This window comes from Pempheris klunzingeri, chromosome 20 (genome assembly GCF_042242105.1).
Source record: "Pempheris klunzingeri isolate RE-2024b chromosome 20, fPemKlu1.hap1, whole genome shotgun sequence".
NCBI lineage: Eukaryota > Metazoa > Chordata > Actinopteri > Acropomatiformes > Pempheridae > Pempheris > Pempheris klunzingeri.
The window spans coordinates 338,841-355,186 of record NC_092031.1 but is presented as its reverse complement, the minus strand read 5'-3'; the positions used below and the strand labels follow the sequence as shown (position 1 = coordinate 355,186).

General features: G+C 52.3%; 5 protein-coding genes across 12 annotated transcripts in view; 3 read left to right on the top strand and 2 right to left on the bottom strand.

The window, feature by feature from the left end:
• The window catches only part of lipf (lipase, gastric), a 133,015-nt gene that overhangs the window by 50,425 nt on the left and 66,244 nt on the right, over nucleotides 1-16,346 (top strand). The gene's annotated exons all lie outside the window — the stretch shown is intronic.
• LOC139220381 (zinc finger protein 135) lies at nucleotides 1,321-6,732 on the bottom strand. Of its 3 annotated transcripts, XM_070852464.1 has the most exons (6): nucleotides 6,543-6,732; nucleotides 6,480-6,503; nucleotides 3,984-4,143; nucleotides 3,820-3,878; nucleotides 3,638-3,737; nucleotides 1,321-2,830 (listed from the first exon to the last, which is right to left on the bottom strand). In XM_070852464.1, exons 1-6 carry the CDS (start codon nucleotides 6,639-6,641, stop codon nucleotides 1,815-1,817), a joined length of 1,458 nt encoding a protein of 485 aa, XP_070708565.1. In that variant the 5' UTR covers nucleotides 6,642-6,732; the 3' UTR covers nucleotides 1,321-1,814. The 3 variants fall into 3 exon arrangements, with proteins under 3 accessions (XP_070708565.1, XP_070708563.1, XP_070708564.1); XM_070852462.1 differs by having other exon boundaries at nucleotides 6,480-6,732; XM_070852463.1 differs by having other exon boundaries at nucleotides 3,638-3,734; nucleotides 6,480-6,732.
• Nucleotides 6,940-11,806, top strand: LOC139220373 (dnaJ homolog subfamily C member 9-like). Its single transcript, XM_070852454.1, has 7 exons — nucleotides 6,940-7,097; nucleotides 8,985-9,165; nucleotides 10,082-10,222; nucleotides 10,528-10,698; nucleotides 10,783-10,866; nucleotides 10,958-11,038; nucleotides 11,605-11,806. The coding sequence occupies exons 2-7, from the start codon at nucleotides 8,992-8,994 to the stop codon at nucleotides 11,713-11,715; spliced, it is 762 nt and encodes a 253-aa protein (XP_070708555.1). The 5' UTR covers nucleotides 6,940-7,097; nucleotides 8,985-8,991; the 3' UTR covers nucleotides 11,716-11,806.
• nudt13 (nudix (nucleoside diphosphate linked moiety X)-type motif 13) lies at nucleotides 11,198-15,500 on the bottom strand. 3 transcript variants are annotated; one of them, XR_011585763.1, is made up of 10 exons: nucleotides 15,161-15,170; nucleotides 14,325-14,445; nucleotides 14,096-14,238; nucleotides 13,572-13,679; nucleotides 13,368-13,474; nucleotides 13,153-13,278; nucleotides 12,905-13,016; nucleotides 12,561-12,715; nucleotides 12,228-12,480; nucleotides 11,198-11,876 (listed from the first exon to the last, which is right to left on the bottom strand). XR_011585763.1 is itself a non-coding variant. In XM_070852453.1 (9 exons), exons 2-9 carry the CDS (start codon nucleotides 14,405-14,407, stop codon nucleotides 12,289-12,291), a joined length of 1,026 nt encoding a protein of 341 aa, XP_070708554.1. In that variant the 5' UTR covers nucleotides 14,408-14,445; nucleotides 15,471-15,500; the 3' UTR covers nucleotides 11,198-12,288. The 3 variants fall into 3 exon arrangements, 2 of the variants coding, with proteins under 2 accessions (XP_070708554.1, XP_070708553.1); XM_070852453.1 differs by lacking the exon at nucleotides 15,161-15,170 and adding an exon at nucleotides 15,471-15,500 and having other exon boundaries at nucleotides 11,198-12,480; XM_070852452.1 differs by having other exon boundaries at nucleotides 11,198-12,480.
• rpp30 (ribonuclease P/MRP 30 subunit) overlaps nucleotides 15,934-16,346 on the top strand; it is a 7,159-nt gene continuing 6,746 nt past the window's right edge. For all 4 annotated transcript variants that reach the window (XM_070852404.1, XM_070852403.1, XM_070852405.1 and 1 more), the window contains exon 1: nucleotides 15,934-16,044. In XM_070852404.1, coding sequence (XP_070708505.1) covers nucleotides 15,963-16,044 — 82 coding nt within the window. In that variant the 5' untranslated portion in view covers nucleotides 15,934-15,962. The remainder of the gene's footprint in view (nucleotides 16,045-16,346) is intronic.

The following is a 16,346-nucleotide window of genomic DNA, read 5'->3' as shown; positions in this document are numbered from 1 at the left end:
GACTCGGCTCCTCCTCCGTCCAGGATCAGCTGATCCGGGTCGCTCTGCCTGCGGCTGCACTCATACGTGTTTCTGGAGACGGCGGCGTTGGCGGGGGGCCGCAGGTCGCCCACGATGAAGGCGTCATCATCACAGCTGACCTCCGGCAGGTCAGAGGTCACGCCCCCCTCCGGTGTGTCTGAGTCGCAGTCTGAGGGGGGGGTCGCTGGGTCTACGTCTACCTGAGAGACCTTCGGCGGTGCAGAGGAGGTGCGTTCATCGCCTCCAGCAGCCCCGCCCCCACATCGGCCGTCACCATCCAGGCCGTGACGGCGGTTGACCTTTGACCCCTCGCCGTCTGAGCACGCCGACCCACAGTTCACCGCCGCGCCTGGTCTGGTCCTGCCTGTCTGAGTGACATCATCTCCCAGGTGGAGGTGGAGCCCCGCCCCCTGATTGTCACCTGGATCCCCGCTGTCAGAGCAGCAACCGATTGATCCTGGGGGGCCGTAATCTGACCTGGGGCAGGCGGGCATGACCTGCTGACGACCTTGGGCGATGACATCAGCAGAGGAGGAGGGGCGATGATGATGATGACGTGGCGAGGACTCGTTTCCCGTCTCCGGTGGAGAGGACGCATCATCACTTCCTTCCATGTCACTCTGACAGTGAGCTTTATTCTGAAAGGTTCCCGTCATCCATTTTAACAGCAGATTTTATTTTGTTGTAATGTTCCACCTTTTATTCTGAAAGTACACTCGCTGCTTTCCGGTCTTGTTTTATTTCGAAGGTGTGCCCCACTGGTTTCCGGTGTAGATGTCGGTGGCTTGTCGGTAGCTCTCCTCTCCGCGCTGCTCGGGGCAGACAGGCCGGGCTGCGGCTCCTCCTCCTCGGTGAACAGGCAGCGGGGTCCCGCGGAGCGTCATACCGGGACACGGAGACGCTCTGCCCGGCTCTCATCCCCGGCGCTGACAGGTGAGCTCGTGAGGCGCCGTGATGATGGTCAGGTGACATAGGGCGACGTCAGCCTGACGTCAGAGGGATTACCGAGGATTATGACGTTTCTACGTCAGTGAAATATTTTAAATTATCCAACTGGACTAAAATATGACGTTAACATCAAATATATCATCTAACATCTCAAATCTCTTTTTAAAATGTATTCAAAGCTTTTCTTTTCATTTCTGGAAAAAAATGTCCAGAAATTTGGTTTATTTCTCAAAAAGACTTCTTTTGTTTGGTCGTCACTTGTTTCCTTTTAACCACAATAAAAAAGTTCATTTATACATTTTGTGTAAAAATTTATTTTTAATAAACATTTTTATGTAAAATAGAGTTTTTGTTATTGTTTGTTGAAACATACCGATGATGTCATCACGTTAGACGTATTGTGATTGGATGGCTTCTGGATCAGAGGTTACGTGATCATAAATGTTGAACTGTCCCTTTAAGGCTTCGTCTCCAGAAGTTACAGTTTATTTCCCAAACAAATGAAAAATACCTTCAACTAAATTAGAAGCAGCATAATTCACATAATCAACCAATCAGAGCACAGTGTTTCAGTGGGCGGGGCTTATTTTCAGCGAGGAGACCTGAAAAAGCACAGCGCCAGGCTCAGTCTCCATGGCAACGACCACAAGGCTCATGGGTAGTGTAGTGTTTCACCCGACTGGACCAAAACTGGGAACCAATCAGGTTTCAACTTCACCTAATGACAAATTATGAGCTGAACCAGAGGCCCCGTCCTCGTCAGCACACGTTAGCTGTGATTGGTTAAACCCCCCCCCCCAGAACACGGATTAATAACATTCATCAATCATGGCCGCCGGTCAGGTTCATGCGTAGCTGCACTTGTGCAGCTTCAGGTTGCGCTGGTCCGAGTACCTCTTCCCACACCTGTCGCAGATGTACTGCTTGCCGCCGGCGTGGATGTGCCTCTTGTGCGTCCGGAGGTGGCTGCCCTGGCTGAAGGTCTTGCCGCAGATGTCGCAGGCGTACGGCTTCTCCCCGGTGTGGACGCGCAGGTGCAACTTCAGGCTGTTGGCGTTGTTGAACGTCTTGTCGCAGGCGCCGCAGCCGAACGGCCGCTCGGTGGAGTGCGTGCGGCCGTGCGAGATCAGGCTGCTCTGCTGGCTGAACGTCTTTCCGCACTCCTGGCAGCCGAACGGCCGCTCGCCGGTGTGGATCCTGCGGTGGATCTTCAGGTTGACCGACTGGCGGAAGCTCTTCCCGCAGAGGTCGCAGCTGAAGGGCCGCACGCCGCTGTGGATCTTCTGGTGGTTCCTGAGGTTGACGGCGTGGCGGAAGGCTTTGGGGCAGTGCTCGCACTTCAGGGGCTTCTGTCCGCTGTGGATGAGCTCGTGCGTTTTGAGCGTGACGGCGCGGGTGAAGCCCTTCCCGCAGACGCCGCACACGAAGATCTTCTTGCCGGTGTGCGTGTGCTCGTGGCGGTGCAGGTTCTGCACCAGGTTGAAGCGGCGGCCGCACACCTGGCAGCCGTGCGGCTTCTCCCCAGTGTGGATGATGGCGTGCGTCTTGAGCTGCGTCTGTGTGGAGAAACACTTGCCGCACTGCGCGCAGGCGTAGGGCCGCTCGCCCGTGTGCGTCCTGGCGTGGTTCTGCAGGCTCCGCCTCTGACGGAAGGCGCGGCCGCACACGCCGCAGCTGAACGGCTTCTCGCCCGTGTGGATGCGGTAGTGAGACTTGAGGTTGCTCTGAGACGTGAAGGACTTGCCGCACGCCGTGCACATGAAGTACTTCCACGTGACGCTCTGCAGGACGAACTCCGGGCCGCCGGGCGCTTCCTGCTGCTGGAGGTCGGTGGTCGGCGGCTCGGCCTCCGCCTGAGCTCCTGGAGGACAAACACAACTTTATTAACATCCGGTGAACAAGCGGAGAGAGAGGACAGGTGTGTGTGTGGCTCAGGTAAGCCGAGACTCTGAGCTACGCTAGCAGTTTCCCTCCACCTCCAGTCTTTGTGCTAAGCTAACCACATCCGGAGCAGCCGCATGAAAGCATCAACTATGACTAAGTGATGTCACGTCGACTCAGATGGCCGATCATGCAATGCATTATGGGTGAAATAAAAGCCTTCACAGACGAGGAAAATGGTGGATGAAACGGTGTTGGAGCAGCAGAAGATTTTCTTCTTATTTAGTGATACTTTTAATCTGAAGTGACGAAACGGTTGGAATCGGTCCAGTAGATCACCTCAGATTATTATTCTGGCAGCATCATGGAAAGGATCCCTACAGAGAGAGACCTGGAAGATCCTTTTGGTTTAACCACAAACAGCACACACACCAGACTAAAGCAGTGATTTTAGCTCACAGCACACAGCCCAGGGTCAGTTTGAAATAAAATCAGTGTTTTTGTGAATGGAGTCTGGTGTGTTTGCAGACAGCGATATAACGGCCGGCTTCTTAAACCACACCAGGACAGATGGGTCCTTAGAGGAAGTTAACACCTCCAGGGCAGCTGGACAATACACTTCCTGTCAACGTTTCAAAATAAAAATAAAAGCCTGCCAGCAAAGAAAGTACACTCAGTCCCATTATGCTTTAAATTTGAAAGAGACGGAGGAAGTAGCAGTTATCAGACGGCAGACATTGATCTGATATTGATTGATAGTGATGTGACATATCGGTCGGGGGCTCACGCTCTGCGATGGCGCCCAGGTTGATGTTTCCGTGTTCATCTTTAACGGTGACCGCCAGGACAACCGGTTTTTCAGCCTCCTCGTCCTCCTGTTTGGTCTGCTGAGATACGACGTACGGAAGCCACAGTCAGGTCAGTGAACGCCTCACCACTGAGCAGGAGGGCGGGCAGGTGAGGTCTTACCTGAGTGGACCCGTGCGAGGTGGGGTTCTCCGGCCGGACGCCGTACGAGTGCTCGATCTCTGCGACGGACAGATCACACCTCGCGTTAGTATGACATCATCACAGAGCCGCTTTCCCGATTGGTGGGTTTGAGCGGCGGGGGCGGGGCTAACCCACATACGTACCCACGCGTGCGTTGCCGAGGACGTTGAGGACGCTGGTGTGCGGCCTCTTGGCGGCTCTCCTGGACTCCAGCTCCAGCAGCAGTTTGGCTTCGTCCACGATGTTCATGATCTTCCCCAGAGCCTCGTTCCCCAGAGTCTCCATGACGGACGCAAACAGCACCTGACAGGGACACGGACACGGACAGGGACGGGGACGGGGACGGGGACGGGGACGGGGACGGGGACGGGGACAGGGACACGGACGGGGACGGGGACGGGGACGGGGACGGGGACGGGGACAGGGACAGGGACAGGGACAGGGACAGGGACAGGGACAGGGACAGGGACAGGGACAGGGACAGGGACAGGGACAGGGACACGGACAGGGACAGGGACAGGGACAGGGACAGGGACAGGGACACGGACAGGGACAGGGACAGGGACAGGGACAGGGACACGGACAGGGACAGGGACACGGACAGGGACAGGGACAGGGACAGGGACAGGGACACGGACAGGGACAGGGACAGGGACACGGACACGGACAGGGACAGGGACAGGGACAGGGACACGGACACGGACAGGGACAGGGACAGGGACAGGGACAGGGACACGGACAGGGACAGGGACAGGGACAGGGACAGGGACAGGGACAGGGACACGGACAGGGACAGGGACACGGACAGGGACAGGGACAGGGACACGGACACGGACAGGGACAGGGACAGGGACAGGGACAGGGACACGGACAGGGACAGGGACAGGGACACGGACACGGACAGGGACAGGGACAGGGACAGGGACAGGGACACGGACAGGGACAGGGACAGGGACAGGGACAGGGACACGGACAGGGACACGGACAGGGACAGGGACAGGGACACGGACAGGGACACGGACAGGGACAGGGACAGGGACAGGGACACGGACAGGGACAGGGACAGGGACACGGACACGGACAGGGACACGGACAGGGACAGGGACACGGACACGGACAGGGACAGGGACAGGGACACGGACAGGGACACGGACAGGGACAGGGACAGGGACACGGACACGGACAGGGACACGGACAGGGACAGGGACAGGGACACGGACAGGGACACGGACAGGGACAGGGACAGGGACAGGGACACGGACAGGGACAGGGACAGGGACACGGACACGGACAGGGACACGGACAGGGACAGGGACACGGACACGGACAGGGACACGGACAGGGACACGGACAGGGACACGGACACGGACAGGGACACGGACAGGGACAGGGACAGGGACAGGGACACGGACAGGGACAGGGACACGGACACGGACAGGGACACGGACAGGGACAGGGACAGGGACAGGGACACGGACAGGGACAGGGACACGGACACGGACAGGGACAGGGACAGGGACAGGGACACGGACAGGGACAGGGACACGGACACGGACAGGGACACGGACAGGGACAGGGACAGGGACACGGACAGGGACACGGACAGGGACAGGGACAGGGACACGGACACGGACAGGGACACGGACAGGGACAGGGACAGGGACACGGACAGGGACACGGACAGGGACAGGGACAGGGACAGGGACAGGGACAGGGACAGGGACAGGGACACGGACAGGGACACGGACAGGGACAGGGACAGGGACAGGGACAGGGACAGGGACACGGACAGGGACAGGGACAGGGACAGGGACACGGACACGGACAGGGACAGGGACACGGTCAGACGTGGAGGAGCTCCGACACCCAGAACTAAACCAGATGAGTGACTTTAAGCAGAAAGACTCTGAATTATCACAGTGATTCTTTCACATCAGTCGAAGGAAGAGCAGGAACACCACCGGTCCCTGAACGCATCACCAGAGGCCTCCTCAGGCTGTTTCTGCTCCACGTGTGACGGAGACACCGACTGTTTCCATGGTGAGCGCCAGAGCCTCACCCAGGACGCATCAGTGTTATTATGGGATGTCATACAGGTGTACTGCTGCAGTGTTATTATGGGATGTCATACAGGTGTACTGCTGCAGTGTTATTATGGGATGTCATACAGGTGTACTGCTGCAGTGTTATTATGGGATGTCATACAGGTGTACTGCTGCAGTGTTATTATGGGATGTCATACAGGTGTACTGCTGGACTCCAAACTTTTCTAAACCTGAATTAAAGCTGCTGATGGATCCTCTTCAGTTCTTATTGTTTCTCCTTCACTGGATCGAAATCTAAACATATTGATCTGCTGAGTATTTATTGATCTGAGTGTTTATTGATCTGAGTATCTATTGATCTGAGTGTTTATTGATCTGAGTGTTTATTGATCTGAGTGTTTATTGATCTGAATAAAAGTAATTAAAGTGAAACAACTCATTTCTACCAAGGAAACACTGAGACATTCAAAGTAACTACATTTAAACTGAGAAGTTCATTTAAACCTTAATCAACACGAAACAAAGACACGTTTAACATATCACCCAGGACCAGGACCAGGACCAGGACCAGGACCAGGACCAGGACCTCCTCACCATCTTCTCCCGGCTGTCCGCCTCCTCTCCGGCGCCGCTCCCGGTCCTCCCGGTCCGGACCACCAGGCGGTCCTCCAGCTTCTTCAGCTCGGCCACGGTGGCGTGGACCAGAGACTCCATGACGGTGGCCAGCTGCGTGTGCAGGTCCACGGAGGAGCTCATCCTGCCTGCTGGGCACCGGCTAATGCTAACCAGCTAATGCTAACCGGCTAGTGCTAACACCGGCTAATGCTAACCAGCTAATGCTAACACCGGCTAGTGTTACCCAGCTGCACATCAGCTGCTGCGGCGGCGTATCGTTGTTGTTCTGAGACAAAATGAGGGAAACCAGAAGAAGAACCACAGACTTCCACACGTGTAAACATCAACACACTGCTGAAGACTGGAGATACCGGAAGTGCTTCTGAAGTGTCTTCCGGTCCAGCCGGAAACAGTTTCCGGTTTAACTGATCGCTCCCAGTCCATCATGTAATCAGTCACACACGGATGTCTCATCGATACCTGAACACACACACTGGACTCCTACAGGACGACCAGCATGTTGATTCTCAGCGCTGTCGCGATAATGTGACGCACTTTCAGAGTGACAGCGGCAGAACGACGACACGCTGCGCTCAGGTGAGACACAGCTGCGCCTTTACGCACAGGTGACGTCGGCAGGCGTCACAACTCAGCGGGCAGGAGGGCAGTAGACTGAGGGACAGGACCTGTGGACAGTGGACAGAATAATGTGGACAGTGGACAGAATAATGTGAACAGTGGACAGAATAATGTGGCCAGAATAATGTGAACAGTGGACAGAATAATGTGGACAGAATAATGTGAACAGTGGACAGAATAATGCGGACAGAATAATGTGGACAGTGGACAGAATAATGTGAACAGTGGACAGAATAATGTGGACAGAATAATGTGAACAGTGGACAGAATAATGTGGACAGAATAATGTGAACAGTGGACAGAATAATGTGGACAGAATAATGTGAACAGTGGACAGAATAATGCGGACAGAATAATGTGGACAGTGGACAGAATAATGTGGACAGTGGACAGAATAATGTGGACAGAATAATGTGAACAGTGGACAGAATAATGTGAACAGTGGACAGAATAATGCGGACAGTGGACAGAATAATGTGGACAGAATAATGTGAACAGTGGACAGAATAATGTGGACAGTGGACAGAATAATGTGAACAGTGGACAGAATAATGCGGACAGTGGACAGAATAATGTGAACAGTGGACAGAATAATGTGGACAGTGGACAGAATAATGTGGACAGAATAATGTGAACAGTGGACAGAATAATGTGGACAGAATAATGTGAACAGTGGACAGAATAATGTGGACAGAATAATGTGAACAGTGGACAGAATAATGTGGACAGTGGACAGAATAATGTGAACAGTGGACAGAATAATGCGGACAGTGGACAGAATAATGTGGACAGAATAATGTGAACAGTGGACAGAATAATGTGGACAGTGGACAGAATAATGTGGACAGTGGACAGAATAATGTGAACAGTGGACAGAATAATGTGAACAGTGGACAGAATAATGTGGACAGAATAATGTGAACAGTGGACAGAATAATGTGGACAGAATAATGTGGACAGTGGACAGAATAATGTGGACAGAATAATGTGAACAGTGGACAGAATAATGTGAACAGTGGACAGAATAATGCGGACAGTGGACAGAATAATGTGGACAGAATAATGTGAACAGTGGACAGAATAATGTGGACAGAATAATGTGGACAGTGGACAGAATAATGTGAACAGTGGACAGAATAATGTGAACAGTGGACAGAATAATGTGGACAGAATAATGTGGACAGTGGACAGAATAATGTGGACAGTGGACAGAATAATGTGTCGGCGCTGTGGAGCATCAGTGGAACATCAGACTGGTCCTGAGGCGTTCACTGGTCCTTCCTGACTCATCTCCACGTTATCAGTGCTTTGTTAGCAGCAGGTAGTTCCGACAGGTGCGGAGGTCACCTGGATGGTTGCTAGGGCTTTTCCAGTTGCCATAGTGATCTCAGGTCAAAAATAAACAGAGGAATAAAGAAAAGACTCATTAATGAACTAATGTGACATTAAATGCATCAGAAATGCAGCCAGCTCACCGATGGAACACCGCTCCACCACCTGAACACAGAATTCTGTCCACAAGTATTTGGTTTTCATCTTTTTTATAGATTTTGTCTCTAATTTGTGCCATCAGTGTTTCCAGGCTGATTTTTCCATTTTCTCCGTACAAATAGACTCCGATTGCATCGTTCTGTGTTAATGAAGGAATCTTTTGGAATAAAAAGGGTTGTTTCCAGGTGGATTTCCTCGGTCTTACATTACATTTAGAGATGTTGGTCGCAGAAAGACGTGTGCCGAGGTCACTTCTGTCTAGTTTCTGTGTTCAGATCTTTAGTACTTTCAGGGGACCTGGTTTCTGCACTGTGTAACCTGTGGTGTGTGTGTGTGTGTGTGTGTGTGTCTCAGAGGGACAATGGGTCTGCTTGACGACTGTCAGGAGCTGTTTGGGTCCTCAGACCTGTATGAGGTTCTGGGTGTGAAGCGCTCGTCCTCGGAGACCGAGGTCCGGAGGGGTTACTACAAAAACTCCCTGAAGGTTCATCCAGACCGTGCACCCGAAGACCAGCAGGCCACCGCCAGGTTCCAGGTCAGTCAGGAGTCCACGTATTTCAACCAGGGCCCCATTTTTATGTCTATGGTGGTATCGAATTATGGAAACATGTCGCTCTGTTCAAACACACCAGACTCCATTGACAAAAGCAGTGATTTTAACTCACAGCACACAGGCCTCACCCGGTTCATTTGACTGTGTTATTGTGTGACTGGTGTTTTTAGGGTCAGTTTGAAATAAAATCAGTGTTTTTGTGAATGGAGTCTGGTGTGTTTGCAGACAGCGATATAACGGCCAGCTTCTTAAACCACGCCAGGACAGATGGGTCCGTAGAGGCCTTGAACACACAGTCTGGAAGTCCTGGACTGGAACCGAACACTACTTTTTAGAGGGTTAGTTTGGTTTAGTGTGTTTGACCAATATTACGGCTGTTTGTCGTTAAACAAAAAGAATCTTCTCCTCGTTCAGACACGATTAAGATTCAGGTTTAAAAACAACAAACTCACCAGAATTACTGAATATTTGTCATTATGACCACATTACATCAACATGATTCAGTATTTTCTGAATTTATCATTTATAATATTAATATTTATATTTCCTTCCTCTTAAAACTTTGCCATACTTTTCTATAAACACTTATCAGGTTGATGTTACGCAACTTTTAAAACGTTTTCTGCATCAGAAGCAAAGAACAGAAATCAGACTTTTCTTCATTTTGACCCCTTCACGTTTTGCACGGATATATTTTGAAGATCAAATATTCAAAGCAGATTTCTTATTTTGACATTTAATTGATTTGAAATGTAATAATGTTAATGACTGTATTTAACTCTTAACTACAAATGAAATAATTCTTGTTTCTGCATATTTGTTCCCATCTCTCCCACATCACCTGAATGCAGCATAGTGCCAACGGTGTGTACTTCAGTGTCTGCTGTTTTTTTTCTAGACTCTAGGGAAGGCGTATGCTGTGCTGAGCGACGCCGAGCAGCGAGCTGTGTATGACGAGCAGGGCATCATCGACGAAGAGTCGGACTCTCTGAAACAAGAACGTGACTGGGATGAATACTGGAGGCTGCTGTTTCCTAAAGTAACACACACACACACACTTTGACAGACTCCAATGACAAAAGTAGTCATTTTAGCTCACAGAACACAGGCCTCAACTGGTTCGTTAGTTTGACTTTGGTGTTAAACCAGTTAGTTCAGACCTGACATAAAATTAATGTTTTCCTGAATTGAGTCTGGTGTGTTTAAAGAGAGTGATATAATGGCTGTTAAAGGTTATATTGCTCTGTTCAAAGCCACCAGACTCCATTCACAAAAACACAAATTTTACTGCAGATCTGAACTAACCCTGGTTTACGGAGTGTCATGAAGGCCTCTCTGTCTCAGATCAGCCTGCAGGACGTCCGACACTTCGAGTCCACCTACAGAGGTTCAGAGGAGGAGCGCCTCCACCTGCTGCGTCTCTACGGCGACTGTGGCGGAGACATCACTCGGATCATGGACGCCGCCGTGTGCGCTGGACCGGAGGACGAACCGCGAATCAGAAGCATCCTGCAGGTAGCAGCTGACAGGAAGCTCAGCTGGACGTCAGTTTTTCAAAGTAAAAGCTCTGTCTGATCTGTGACGTTAATGTCTCTGCAGGAGGCCATCGACGATGGCGACCTGCCGGCTCTGAGAGCGTTCACCCACGAGAGCGACACGAAGAAGGCGGCACGCAAACGCAAGGTGGGCGAAACCGTCAATCGATTGATCGATGAATCGATTGAGTGATGTCACTCTGTACTGCTGTGACATCACCAGCTCTGTGTGTGTGCAGGCGGACACTGAGCGTGCTCAGTCAGAGCGGCTGAAGGAGGAGCTCAGCCTGGAGGGGGACGGCAGACAGACAGCCATCAAGGTCTGACAGACAGGCACACACACACACACACACACACACACACACACACACACACACACACACACACACACACACACACACACACACACCATGTTTCTGTGGTTCAGTTGTTAAATTCACTGATGACTTGGTTTAATGAGAAACACTCAAACTAAAATACAGATTTATATAAATTTTATTCCAGATGTGGCTGAATGTTCACTGCTGTATGTGTGTGTGTGACTGTGTGTGTGTGACTGTGTGTGTGTGACTGTGTGTGTGTGACTGTGTGTGTGTGTGACTGTGTGTGTGTGTGACTGTGTGTGTGTGTGTGTGTGTGTGTGACTGTGTGTGTGTGTGACTGTGTGTGTGTGTGACTGTGTGTGTGTGTGACTGTGTGTGTGTGACTGTGTGTGTGTGTGACTGTGTGTGTGTGTGACTGTGTGTGTGTGTGTGTGTGTGTGTGACTGTGTGTGTGTGTGTGTGTGTGTGTGTGACTGTGTGTGTGTGTGACTGTGTGTGTGACTGTGTGTGTGTGTGTGTGTGTGTGTGTGACTGTGTGTGTGTGTGTGTGTGTGTATCCTCAGAGGCGGGGGGCGGCCCGTCAATCAGACTTCTGCTCTCTGATTGGCCGATTGGAGGAAAAATACAGCAGAAAGAAACCAGCAGCCGGCAGGAAGACGAAGAAACAGCAGTGAAGAAGAGTTCCGCCTCCTCCTCCTCTTCTTCTGTGGTGTCTCAGAGAGCAGCTGTTCTTCCTCCATGTTAAATAAAGGTGTTTGTACTTCCTGTCTGTCAGTTCATTCAGTCAGTGAACATGCAAGAGCCATTTAGTGCTGTTCTAGAGCTTTCTATCAGCCTGGAGGGGGAGAGGAGAGGAGAGGAGGGGGGGGGGGGGTTTGGTCTGAAACTGGTTCAGTGTCTCTGAGTGTTTGTTGTCGTCCATGAGCTGCTGCAGCTGACAGACTACAACAACTCACTTCCTATTGTCTCACCCGCCTGCCACACCCGTCTGCCTCACCCACCTGCCTGTCTCACCCGCCTGCCACACCCGTCTGCCTCACCCACCCGTCTGTCTCACCCGCCTGCCTCACCCGTCTGCCTCACCCACCCGTCTGTCTCACCCGCCTGTCTGTCTCACCCGCCTGCCACACCCGTCTGCCTCACCCACCCGTCTGTCTCACCCGCCTGCCTCACCCGCCTGTCTCACCCGCCTGCCTCAGGACTCCTCCTCCAAACATTATGAAGTCGTCCCTCTGGGTGTCGTGGTGTCACATGACCGCCCGTCCTCGCCGCTGCCCCGCCCACTCACAGATGAGGCGGTTGGCGATGGCGTGTTTAGGAGGAAGCCAGAGGGCGGGGGGGTCGCCCCTCCTGGGGGGGGTCTTCACCTGCAGGGCGGCACCGATCTCCTCCGGGCCGAACCAGCGAGCGTCCTCCAGCTCCCCGCGGTCCACGCTTAACTGGACGACAGACAGCGCAGCGGGTCACGTGACCGAACGCCCAGCGCCCCCCCCCCCCCAAAACACACCTGCATCCTCACCTGAGTGTGGGCGGGGCTGACGGAGGCGTGGCAGCCCAGCATGAAGGAGCTGTGGGGGAACGGCCAGTGCTGCGAGGAGCTGTAGGAGGCGGAGACGACCTCCAGACCCACCTCCTCCGCCACCTCCCGCCTCAGAGTCTCCTCCAGGGTCTCACCTGAGGCAGGTAGACAGGCAGGTAGACAGACAGGACAGTTCATGGTATTTCTTCACAATAGAATATAGAGACCAGGTAAGCAGACAGACAGGTGTGACTGACTGACTGACTGACTGACAGACAGACAGACAGGTGTGACTGACTGACAGACAGACAGACAGGTGTGACAGACAGACAGGTGTGACTGACCCATGTCACAGAAGCCGGCCAGAGCGCTGTACATCCCTCGAGGAAACGACGGCTGTCTACCCAACAAACACCGTTTCCCATCAGACACCAGGACGATCACCACGGGAGACATCTGGAGACCAGGATAGAGGTGGTTTAGTCCTGGTTTTAGACCTGGTTTTAGTCCTGGTTCAGTGTTGGTTCAGGCCTGGTTTTAGATCTGGTTTTAGTCCTGGTTCAGACCTGGTTCAGGCCTGGTTCAGGCCTACCTTGGGGTAGTAGATGATGCCGTTGCTGCTGCAGACCCTCTGACTTCCTGCCTGGTTGCGGTGGGTCGGCTGACCCGTGGCGCTACAGAAGCCGCTGGTTTGATGCCAGCGCAGCAGAGCCTGGGCCTGCGGGACACAGCGGAGATCAGGGTCCAAAGAGAGCCGGAGCAGAACCGGCCTCCAGGCCGGGTGGAGGGGTTGATGTAGTCACTCACCTTGGCCACCAGGGGCGCCCCCGCTCCCGTCAGGAGAAAGAACGCCTTCCTCAGGTCGATGAAGTTTCCCTCACACACTTCCTCTAGTGCTGCCTGGTCCAGGTGTCCTGCAGAACCAGACACAGACCAGAACACGGAGAACCCACAGTCAGAGTGGGCCGGTGCATTCAGGGACACAGACCCAGATTCTTGACATGTTCTTACCGACATCCAGACAGAACTGAGTCTGGTTCTGTTCAGAACAGCCAATCAGAACCGAATCCTTCAGCAGGGATCCGTCTGACCCAAGTCTCTCCAGGATCGACTGCAGCTCTGGGAACACAACGGACAGAACTCAGAGGTCTGGATGGCCTCAGGTTAGCGTTCTCCTCCTGAGGTTCTACAAGGTACTCTATTTGAGAATCCACATGGTTCTAGGTCCTCTAGGATTCTAAAAGGCTCTACACCCGAAGTTCTACAAGATTCTCCACCTGATGTCCTACAAACTTCTCTTTCTGGGGTTCAATATAATTCTCCAAGTCTTCCTACCTGAAGTTCTAAAAGGTTCTCCTCTGAGGCTCTACAAGGTTCTCCAACTGAGGTTCTACATGCTTCTATATCTGAGGTTCTATATGGCTCTCCACTAAAGCTGTACAAGGTTCTCTACCTAATGTTCTATAGGGTTCTACACCAAGGTTCCAAGAGGGTCTCCATCTGGAGTTCTGTACCTGATGTTCTGGGTTCTGTACCTGATGTTCTGTAGGCCTGCGGTCTGAGGGTTCCCTGCTCGGTGCGGTGCAGCAGAGGAGACAGGCGGTGGAACAGGAAGATGTGTCCGTTCTGCAGCGCTGCAGCACACGCTTCATCATCCTCCTTCAGCCTGTTCACGTACCTGAGAGGACGGATCAATCAACCAATCAATCAATCAGTTAACCAACCAACCAACCGATCGATCATTAAACCAGTCACTTTCTGAACCTCATCCTGGAGACAAAGCTGGAGCAGAAGCGAGGCGGCGGACATTTTGTAGCAGAGCGGACAATCTTCAGAGACGCCAACATGGCCGTCCGTCTGAACCGGACTGAACCAGTTCTGCTGCCTACAGACAGGAAACAGCACATGAGCCTGTAACACAGGGAGACTGTTAGCCTAGCTTAGCACCAAGACTGGGAGCAGGGGGAGACTGTTAGCCTAGCTTAGCACCAAGACTGGGAGCAGGGGGAGACTGTTAGCCTAGCTTAGCACCAAGACTGGGAGCAGGGGGAGACTGTTAGCCTAGCTTAGCACCAAGACTGGGAGCGGGGGGAGACTGTTAGCCTAGTTTAGCACAAAGACTGAGGGGGGGAAACTCTTAGCCTAGCTTAGCACAAAGACTGGGAGCAGGGGGAGACTGTTAGCCTAGCTTAGCACCAAGACTGGGAGCGGGGGGAAACTCTTAGCCTAGCTTAGCACAAAGACTGGGAGCGGGGGGAAACTCTTAGCCTAGCTTAGCACAAAGACTGGGAGCGGGGGGAGACTGTTAGCGTAGCTTAGCACAAAGACTGGGAGAAGGGGGAGACTGTTAGCCTAGCTTAGCATACAGACTGGGAGCAGGGGGAGACTGTTAGCCTAGCTTAGGACACAGACTGGGAGCAGGGGGAGACTGTTAGCCTAGCTTAGGACACAGACTGGGAGCAGGGGGAGACTGTTAGCCTAGCTTAGCATACAGATGAGAACCAAGGAGACTGGTCAGACTGATGTGAATAGTCTGGAGACGTTCCTGCTCTTCAGAGGATGAACCCTTTAGATTAGCGCCGCCATCGGGACCAACTGACCGTGCTTAGATCCAAAAGTCCAGCTGTTTATAGATTTAACCCTCCCTTAGAGGGATCAACCTTGTGACTGGACGGCCACGAACACTCCCCGGATCCCCTCTGGAAACCTGGCACAGATCTACTACGAGAGTGAGACGCTCCTGAAGCTGCAGGTCTCACTGGATCACTGGATCACTGGTCCAGTTCAGAGGAACACAGCAGTGACTTCACTGGAGTTTGGTATCAAATGGTCCGCAAGAGAAGGTGTGTGTGTGTGTGTGTGTGTGTGTGTGTGTGTGTGTGTGTGTGTGTGTGTGTGTGTGTGTGTCACCTGCAGCTGCTCTCCCACTTCACGGAGCCTCTGGGACTTTTCCTTCTTCTTCCTTCTTCTTCTTCTTCGCTGTTATTTTTGCAGCACGTGTTTCCGCCCCCCACCGGAAACTGCGGTGTGAGAATTACTCACTTCCATTAATCGCTTATGATTCAGATGCGTCACTTCTCATAATGATCAAACCTGTTAGTTGTCTTATTTCTAATCTGTGAGACGCTTGTTGGTATCAATCCACTGAGTTACAAACACTTGAACGCCTCTTTCCATTCCAAACTCCATTCATAAATCTGACTTTTATTGCTACTTAAAGTTGTAATAACTGTGTTACTGAACGTTAAAGTGATATTAACTAAGACAGGATATTATCTTCCATATACATGTCTGTAAGTGTAACGTCAACAGCAGCCTACAGTTGTTTACTACAGTTCCCATCATGCCGTTCGGCTGCACACATGTTCCGGAGGGCAGCGGGCAGCGGGCAGCAGCAGCATCATGTCTGCGTTCATGGATCTAAACCTGAGCTACACGGCGGAGAAGAGCCGCCTGCGGAGTCTGGTGGACACGGCCGCTCACCGTGAGTCTCCTCCGGCCGGTTCGCGCTTAAAATACGAGTTTTCCAGCGGAAGTTCTGTTAGCGCCGAGCCGGATGCTAACTCAGCTAGCATCGGAACTTGGCTGATCAGTTCAGACCTGAAGAAAACTTCCATCCAAACTCATTTACAGTTTCTCTTTGTTCTGGTACAGTTAGCACCTTTTTTCTTAATTAACTCCTGCTTCATTAATATGCAGATAATTTACTTCTTGTTAACAAATCGTTCCACCGGACTCAGTTCAAAAATCTGTCTATTTAAGGTTTCCTGGGTTATTAGTTAAATA